The sequence below is a fragment of the Procambarus clarkii genome, chromosome 7 (assembly GCF_040958095.1).
Source record: "Procambarus clarkii isolate CNS0578487 chromosome 7, FALCON_Pclarkii_2.0, whole genome shotgun sequence".
In the NCBI taxonomy this organism is placed as follows: Eukaryota; Metazoa; Arthropoda; class Malacostraca; order Decapoda; family Cambaridae; genus Procambarus; species Procambarus clarkii.
This window is the reverse complement of record NC_091156.1, coordinates 50,701,996-50,711,995: the sequence shown is the minus strand read 5'-3', so window position 1 is coordinate 50,711,995 and position 10,000 is coordinate 50,701,996. Positions and strand designations below refer to the sequence as shown.

Here is a 10,000-nt window from a genome sequence, read left to right as displayed (position 1 = left end):
TAGTTTTCCCAATGAGTTCCTCGCCCACCTCCTTCAGGAACTTAGGGGCACATTTACCCCAGGCGCCCAGAGTCTCAGAGCCTATCGGCATGAACCTGTAACAACGTTCTAGGTCCCTGTGCTTGTTGGTTTTCTGGGTCTCCCTGAAGGTGGCCGTCCCACCTCCCTCAGCTGTGCTGTAAGGTAGATAGGTATCAGCCAATGTAGATGCACACGTGTAGTCCCATACGACCTGTTCACCTTCCCTCCATGGCTGCAGGGTGACTCCATCTGGGCGTTTTTGGCTGTTGTCAGGCCTGCACAACTGAGGTTCCCTTTGTGCTGGGCACCCAGCTGTAGCCAAACTTCTCTTGAGGATGTCATTGACAGCTTCATGTCTGGCAATCTTTCCCTGTGTCTTACGACAGATGAGACCATGTCTGACGTATTGGTCTGCCCGTGCATGGCCGCAAATACACCGGTGCTCGGTGGAGATAGGGGCAGCAAGGCGCAGAGCAACACCAATACTTAGGATTCCGATGATCCAGGTGGGTGCCCAAGGCTGAATTAGGAACTGCCAACAGGAAGTCCCAGGCATGGGGTGCTTGCACAGCTAGAAGACGCGGTCTGTTCTTCCTGGAAGCTGCCTCCAGCAATGATGTGGCGATGTTTTCCACTATGGGGCTATCCCATTTGGACTGTTTGCAGTCATTTGGAAAAGTCGGTCGAGGGTGAAAGTTGACAAGAGTGTTCCACTGACCGGCTCCTTTCGCAAATTTGGGAAGTATATATTTAAGTATATATATATAGGAAGTATAGTAAGTAGAATTTTGGTATATATATATATATATATATATATATATATATATATATATATATATATATATATATATATATATATATATATATATATATGCCAAAGTTGAAGAATTGAAAGAGGAATTTCCTTAAGTACTTTCGTATTTAATACATCTTCAGAATGGTATTATTTCCCTTTTAAAGATGTATTATTAAATATGAAATACTTAAGGAAAGTTCTGCTTCAATTCTTCCTCCATGGTCTGACACTGTCACATTTTTCATCACGTGTTAATTTTCGTGATTTACAACCCCCCCCCCACACACCAGGAAATCACACCTCCCAACACAACATCCCCAGATGTGAGGGGGGAACCCACAACCAGCTACCCAGTAACACCTGAGGGGAGGGAAACCCTACCACCCTCCTCTGCATAGAAACCCCCCCCTACCCCAAACCCTCCCTGCCCCCATTCAAATGCTCAGCCAAATCTCCCTCCCCCCACACCCCATTCCCACCCTGCTACCCTTCCTCTCCTACAGCCATGTCCCCCCCCCCTTTTCCTTCCTGTCCTCCCTCCCTGTCCCCCCCCCTTCACTTGACCCCCACCTCTCACCCCAGTATCCTCTGAGACCCTGTTATCCACCTCACAAATCCTCACACCCATGGAACAGCCTCCCCATCAGCAGAACACTCACCAAAGAGGCGATTTGAGAAGGGACAGAAGAAAGTAAGCCTCAAGGCAATACACACTAACATAGATGGAATTACAAATAAAGGAAATGAACTTGGAGAATGGGTACTAGAAGAAAACCCAGACATAATAGCACTCACAGCATTGTGAAGGTTTCAGTGACTAAATAACAGGTACCATAACAACTGGAGGACAAAAAAATTATAGTCGAATTCGCATAATATCCACCACCAAATAACAGAAGACCCAGACAGGAATATAGAAACAACATGGCAACCAGTGACATAATAGAGGGAACAGCTTCTGTTGCTAGCAGGAATGGATCTGGACTACTAATCATGGGAGACTTCAACCATGGGAAGATAGATTGGGAGAACAGAGACCCACTTGGATGACCAGAAACATGGAGAGCTAAGTTGCTAGACTCGGCAACAAGAAACTTTCTATGACAGCACATCTGGGAACCAACAAGAATGAGAGGAGAAGATGAACCACCCATGCTCGATTTGATATTTACCCTAAATGAGTGGGATATAAGGGAAGTTAAGATGGAAGCACCCTTGGGAATGAGTGATTACAGTGTATTGAACTGTGAGTACCTGGTAGAGCTAGGAATTATCTCCCCCAAAAAAGAACTAGGAAACAAAAGGCTGGCATACCGAAAGGGGAATTATGAGGAGATGATAAGTTTCCTAAGGGAAATACCTAGGGACAGTCCTCAGAGCTATGTCTGGACAAGATATGATGGACTATGTCATCCAAAAGTGTCAGGAGGCGGTAAACAGGTTTATCCCGGCCCAAAAGGAAAAATCCGAGAAGCAAAAGAAGAATCCATGGTATAATAGGGCATGTATGGAAAGAAAGGAACTGAACTAAAAGACGTGAGGAACTTCCGGAATAAAAGAACACCAGAAAGCAGAGATATACCAGAGAACCAAGGCTGAGTATGTTAGGGTGAGACAAGAAGCAGAGAAAAATTATGAAAATGATATAGCAAACAAAGCCAAGATCAATCCAAAGCTACTCCACAGTCACATCAGGAAGAAAACAACAGTGAAAGAAAAGGTAATGAAACTTAGAACAAGCGAGGACAGGTATACAGAGAATGACAAAGAGGTGTGTGAAGAACTCAACAAGAGGTTCCAGGAGGTCTTTGTTACGGCCCTCTCGGGACGCAACGGGGTTCTTACTCTGATGTAGTTAGAGGAAGATATATATCCGGCCCCAAGCCAGTAGAGGCTATCAAGGGATGCGATCCGTGATGCAAGTAACTTAAAGGGAGTAGGGAAAGAAAGGTAAGAACTTAATATAATATAATGTTCACCATCACCATTTAAATATATAGAATTAAAACGTACACAAGGGGGAGGGGTATTAACACTTTACAAAGGGGATCATGCACAATCTAGTCTTCTGCTGAAGACTCTTGATCAAGAAGCTAGGTGCTGAGTCCGCGGTGCTTTCTTCGTGGCCTCAAGACGTGTCTTCTGAGAATGCCGAGCCCACCCTGGCCACAGGTCAGCCAAAACACAGGTCCACTGGGGGCACCGTCGTTGAGGCCGTCAACCACACGTCCAGCAGGTCTGCTGGCAGGTACTGAGCCACCAAGGCTGGTACGGCCACTCCACGAACGATAAAAGAGGTACGCCCTAGACAGGAGTCTCGTGTGATATCACCAATCACCCTCCTGTCCTCAATACCCCAGTGGATTATCGTCTCCAACCGTCGGTCCCGGGTAAATCCTTTCACTGCCACTCCACTGGCAGGCTTAACACACCACAGTGTTCTTCCGGGGGGACGACGTCACAACAGCTGCAGCAAACTTCACAGTATGGAGACTGGCTGCCTCGGGTAGACTGACTCCACCTTCAACACAGTGGTCCCAGGTCGGCTCTGTAAGCAGACACGTCATCAATAACAGGGACACTAATACATCTCACTTACGGGCTTCAGATACAAACGCTTGACGTATCCAGTCCATAGATGGCGCTGTCGTCGGAGCACCACCTCACCAGAGGTCAGGAGCGGCGGTGTTGAGCGCTGAACCAGACTGGAAACTGGTCCTCGAGGCCAGTACACGCTGTCCTCACTAGGAGTCGTCGTTCGTTTGGCGGGGGTTTCGGGAGCTGACCCACAGATGGCGTGTTTGTCACTGCTCCAGGTTCGGACGCTGGATCCGGGTTCGTAACAGTCTTTACAATAGACCAGGTGAGGTCACTGTGCTAGGAGAAGGGGGAAGTAAACCAGGCGGCCTTGGAAGGGTTCGAAATTATAGTACTCTTCATAATTTTTTTAATATATATTTCCTGCCTGTATATACTTAACTGGGTTGCTGTTCATAAAGCAAGTTTCACTCGTCGATTTGTTCCTCTCTGAAAGTTACATAGCTTGCAGAAATGCTCCATATCTCACCTGAATTTTGTGTAAAATTTCAGTTATTTAATTCCATTTTATATGTCTATCTTTTATTTGCTCTCCTTATTTGGCATGTGTTCCTCTCAAGCTTTGGTAGGTTGCATACTACGAATCTCTTCTTCTCCAACTCATGCCGTAAGCATTTCATGACTTGGGTAGTTTTTTACAGCCTCTAACACTATTATCTTCTTTCCCTCTGAACCATTTGCTGCCTCAGCACGGGTTTTATCTGGTCTTACTCCCCAAATCTCAGTTACATTCTCTATTTAATTTTTTCCTCCACACGATACTGATAGACGTGGTGGGTAGTTTCTCATCAATTATATTGTGAGGGCAGATAGTGAGGGGGGTGGGGAGTGGTCTACTCGCCATGCTGGCGTGTGATGGAGGATGGTGAAGGTATCAGGCGAGCCTGCAGATGAAGAGGAGGTCGGTGTGGTCTCGTCCGGCTGGTGTGTGAGGGAGGATGGTGAAGGTGTCCGGTGAACCCGCCTCGCACTCTCCCACTCGTCACTTCACCATGTGCTACTACACTATTTTTTTCAAACATTATTTCTGCTTTGTTTCTTGAACATTTTTTAATTTCTTTCAGTTAGCCAGATATTCGTTCAACTCTTATTCACTTTTTGTTTTCGATAATTCCTGTTTATCCATCCATCCCAAAGTTTAAAAAAGAGCACTTAAAGATCACTAGCCTCAAACTCTCTTCATTGGTCAGAAATGTTGGTGAAGATCACCAGCACGATAGGTGTTGCCTCTGTGGTAGTTATCGTGAAGGAAATTATTGACGACACTTTTAAAACTTAGTTTTCAGAGATACAATAAATTGACAAAGAAATCCTCCAGATCTAGGAGAGGTTAGAGCCAGGGAATGAGGCAGTGTTGAACCCCTCCTGACTACCCTCAGTTTGTCAGATGTGATGTTTTCCTCATATGGTATTATAGCCGGTTAGTGTGTCGGCGTTCTCTGCAGTACTGAGCAACCATCTTGTGTTCCACATGTTTTACTCGCCGAATATGTTGTTATCGGCAAACGTTGAATCATAATAAGATATGATGACCAAACTACACATCACCAGATGGAGAAACAACGACGTTTCGGTCCGTCAGTTCTCTTACCACCTGTCCCTCTCTCTCTTTCCTTATTCATTTGCCTGTACCTTCATCTACTCCCAACATACAGCCCCTCTCCTGTGCCGGGTAAGCCCATTACGGGCTCATCATAGCCAATGCTACTTGGAACGTCTCGTTCCGAGTAGCTAATCTAAAACAACAACAGCCTCTCCTCCAGACTCACCAACAAAGACTTCAAGCAGCAAGATGGAAAAAATAGACGAGGCTTTATCCTTACCTGACGAACTAGACCAACCTTTCAATCTGAAAGAACCCAAAAGAGCTACAAAGAAAGAGCTTTAAAAAGCTACTATAAACACAGCTCCAGGTGAGGACAAAATCACTTACAACATGCTGGCCAAGCTAGGAGAAAAGGGCGAAGAAGCCGTCTTGAATCTTATCAACAAAGTTTGGGTGACCAAAACGTGACCACTCTCTTGGAATTGTGCAATTATAGTTCGATTTCCTAAGCACAAAGACCCAAGACCCATCTCATTAACAAGCTGTCTGGCTAAAGACGAGACAAGAATGGCCCTTAATCGAATTGAATGAAAAGCAAATCCACTGCACTAAAATATGTTTACTAACAGAAAAGGTGTCGGAACCACAAAAGGCCTTACCTCCATCCTGGATCAAATTAATGACAAACAGGAATCATTATTTTCTGGACCTAAAAAAAATTCTTCGAGCTAGCCAATGATCCAGCTGCATTGTGTTGCCTGGAGGATAAGGAAAATCAAATGACACGCTCTTGCCTTTGACACAAGGAAGGCTGCTCAACGAAGAAGCTAATGTCAAATTTCAAGGAAAAAATGCTGCTCAAAGAGGATAGAAAATGGGACTCCGCAGGAAGTAATATTAATACCAGTTGAAGAATACTCTTCAACTGTCTCATGAAACAATTTATGAAGCTCAAGTTACCAAATGCCAAACTGCTTAACAATGCTGACGACTTTGTGGTCATCACCAATGGCAAAGACGCCAGGAACCATCCACAAAAATGCCTAGTCATCATCAGCTGGGAATCGGAATGCAATGCAGTGAAAATAAACAGCAATATAAACCAAAGCAATGATCGTAAGAATGAGAACTCAGGACATCAGACTCGCAATACAAAGACTCGAAATTGAGTGGGTTACCTCGTTTTAATACCTTTGTGCCATAATAGACAGCCAGTTGAAATTCACTCAAGAAACTGAATATCTTTGGCAACGTTGCAACACCAGAAACTCAGCTTTGCGCTCCCTGATAAGTTTTAGAGATGATGCATCTCTACCAGTACTCAAAATGTACTTCGTTCAAGCAGTTAGGTCACTCATTGACCACTCTGCTCCTGATCTTACATCCCTCAGTGATAACCAATGAGATAAATTGGAAGCGTCACTAAATGATGCTCTCAGAACAATGCTGGGAGCACCTATATGGACGCATTAAGAGAATGTAGAATGAAAACCAACTTACCAACCTTAGAAAAACAGGATCAAAGAAAGAATATCTACTATAACACCAAAACTTGTTGGAACCAAGAATGCCAGACTGTCAATCAAAGACAGCATACACAGATAGCTTCATAGAAATCTTAAATATAGCACAGTGCATGGACGGATAATCTGGTCAATATTCAATAGAAATTGGACTTAAAATGGACCATTAGAAACAAAGGAGAAGATATACCATATAAACATTTTCGGCAGTCTCCTCCATGGAAGAATTGAGTCTAAAGATAATCATTAAAGGATTACCAGTTAAAAATCAGCATGTGACTCGTAGAGGAACAAATCAATCAAAGAACAACAATCTCAAGACCGACAATAACTCATATCTACACTGGTGGATCAATTGACCAAGAAAGAGATTCTGCTGGGGCAGCAGTTTAAACTAACAACCATGAATCCTACTGGAGCATGAATAGGGGTGCTTAACATGGCAAACAGAATTATATGCCCTGCAAGAGGCCATAAATTATGCATCTGAGAATAACTTACTTGTTATCATTCATACCGACTCTAAAACTTTGCTCCAGGCATTGTTATCCAGTCAGCACAAAGATAATATACAACTCATCACAGAAATCCTACATCGTGCAAAAGAAGTACACAATCTAGGGCTGTCCAATCATCTAAATTGGATACCAAGTCACATTGGCATAGATGGTAATGAAAAGGCAGACTCACTAGCAAAAACTGCCTTTGCTCTACCTGTTGTACAGCTAAAAATTTCTCCAAGTTTTTCATAGATTAAGGAGCAACTCAATAAGAAAATACTCCCAACTATCAAACCTCGCCACAGAGCCAAAGTAGCGCAATGAAGACCTACTGCGATATAGTACGAACAAGCCACTGGGTACTCCTCTTTCAAGCCTGGCAAAAAAGATATCCAGAGACATTGCAATAGCCAAACACAGACTTAGACCTGGTTACAAGTGCTGCTGGGAGGTAATAACCCCAATAGTTAAAGAGTTTCATATCTGTAGAACAGATACAGTGGCGCCGCTATTATATTACTTACTGGAATGTGAAGTAACTGCGCATCAAACTCAACATTCATCCAACAAGAGCTGATGCATTAAATGCAAAATCCACAGCAACTACAATGGTCAGAAAAGCAGTTGAAGAATGGGGACACACTAGTGAATAATGTGCGTCTATTTCCGCCACCAAGATAAAGTAAATAAAACAAAAGACTAAAACAAGAGCGTTAAAACAGAAGTGGAACAGAAAAAGAGAAGTGAGGAACCCCACCTCCATTTCAAACTCTGACTCAAATATAACAGTAGCAAGGTTATAGGGAATAACTGAACTCAATTACGGGCTCACCATAGTTCGTACTACATTTCTAGCTGAGCAGCTAAATCTAAAACAACAAAAGGAACATACTCTTCTCAAGCACATCTCCTGTGTCAGGTAAATACGACGGGCTCATTATAGCCCATGTTGCTTGGCACTTTTTGTTCTGAGTAGCTGAATCTAAAACAACAAGCTCTCCTCATTATGGGCTCCTCACGCCCATGCCACCTCTTGGATGGCTTAATCTTCATCAATCAAACGATCTCTTCTCTGTCACACGACTTGACATTGGTCCAAGACGGACCCAAATGTCGTCGTTTCTCCAACTTCTGATGTGTGGGTTGGTCATCATGTTGTTATAGTGTTACTGATAAGGATGTCTTTTATTTTCAAATGAGGAAGTAGATGTGGGTGTCGGACCCTTCGGGGTAAGTGCAGCTCGAGCTGAGGTGGTGGACTTCACAAAACCTGTCCTAATAGACTACAATAGAATCCTTGGAGCTCGAGGACAGTCAGAGGTGAACCCATGGGGCTTCCTGTTCCCTCTGGGAGCCGCTGGTGTGGGCGGCCATCTTGGGTGCGCTGGTGGTGCTGCCCGCTGTGACCATCCTCATGTCCGCGTGCTTCCCACTCAACACCAACGGTCATAATTACGCCTTTCCTGCTACATTCGCCTACCTCCGCCTGTTGTTGAATCAGTGTAAGTTCAGATGCTATTACTTTATTGTTAGATTATATGAAGACCATAGTTTAACCCTGAAATATATTATTATATGAACCGAAAGGAGGAAATAGTAAAATTTTCTGGTGAATTTATTATTATAGCAAAACTAAAGGATCATGAAGAACGTAAATTTCTTTGATTTGTTTCCAATACTAGTTTTATCAGCATTGTATTTGGTGGAAAAAATATTTATATTCAAATGCTCATATTAACTGCAGGACGAAACAGAAAACTTTTTGGATAAGACAGTGAAGTAACAGTTCAAATTGGAAGGGGGAATATATATATATATATATATATATATATATATATATATATATATATATATATATATATATATATATATATATATATATATATATTGTTGGGGTTTACTCTTACTCTACTCTCGGGTGAGCAACAGATATGTTCAATGTCACTCACCGTAGCCCTGCGGGTCTTCACTCTATCCTTGCGGCGCCACTGCACGCCAGGAGAGGTATCCCAGTCAATCCCAACCGGCCTCTGATTGAGAAGGAGTGGGAACACAACTCGTTCACTTAACTGTTATGTGCCCACCCCAACAATAGGGCTTTACTATTAACCACAAGGTCGCCAACTGGTGTTTTTCGGTGTCCAGTAACACGTCAGTGGACTGGTTGAATTGTGGTATCCTTGGCAAGGTCACACTCAATAGATCAGGATATCAGGCAGGTACTTACTTTTATCACTCTTTGCTTTCAAGTATAATATAGCCACAAGATAAATGGAGGGATGATATAAACACAAATATATTTTGTATTTTACTTAAAACTCATTGAAAGATGTCACAAGGTCATATCAATAATTAATCAGCTGATCCAGGCGGGAGTCGGTCGTTCCCACGTATATTATGCACTCACTACGGTGGCAACACTCCCCCTCTCGTCAATGTCACAATCAGCTGAGCGCCCCCTTCCGCGCGAAAGTTTATTGCTTGTTTCTCTAGCGGCACACGCGCTGTTTCTTTAAGTTCTCAAAGATCACTAGAAGTTCGCACACTCGATATTTGCAACAATAGCACGTATTACTTTGCTACGCTGTTCTCGGGCTCAAACAATCGTGTCTATAATAAATGCGTCAATAATTCACTGTAATGGTTTTACACACTGCCCTTCATTTCAATGGTAACTTATGAAGTATTTAACACTGGAGTTCTCAGTACTTCCTTTCGTGGGCGATAACACAATAAATCACTGCACTCACAAATGGTTATTCAATGCACGAACATAGACATATATAATATAGATAAATCAGGCATTAATAAATGGTAAATAAATAGTTACTGGGCACATGGCCTAACTTCCAAATACTGGCATAAATATTATATATATAATTTATCACTATATGTTCACATCAAAGTCTCCTGAAAGACATTCTCAACACAGTAAATTCATCACTTAATCCGAGTGCCTGTTCACACCAATAATAATATATACAAGTATCGTGAGTACTCTTGATAGTACTATTCT

At 42.9% G+C, this 10,000-nt stretch overlaps 1 protein-coding gene across 1 annotated transcript in view; it reads left to right on the top strand.

The window, feature by feature from the left end:
• The window catches only part of LOC123761425 (glutamate receptor U1-like), a 77,960-nt gene extending 69,311 nt beyond the window's left edge, over positions 1-8,649 (top strand). Inside the window, 3 exon segments of the mRNA XM_069315843.1 lie at positions 8,185-8,337; positions 8,339-8,486; positions 8,612-8,649. Of these exon segments, the coding sequence (XP_069171944.1) occupies positions 8,185-8,337; positions 8,339-8,486; positions 8,612-8,649 (339 nt within the window).
• The last annotated feature ends 1,351 nt before the right edge of the window (positions 8,650-10,000 follow it).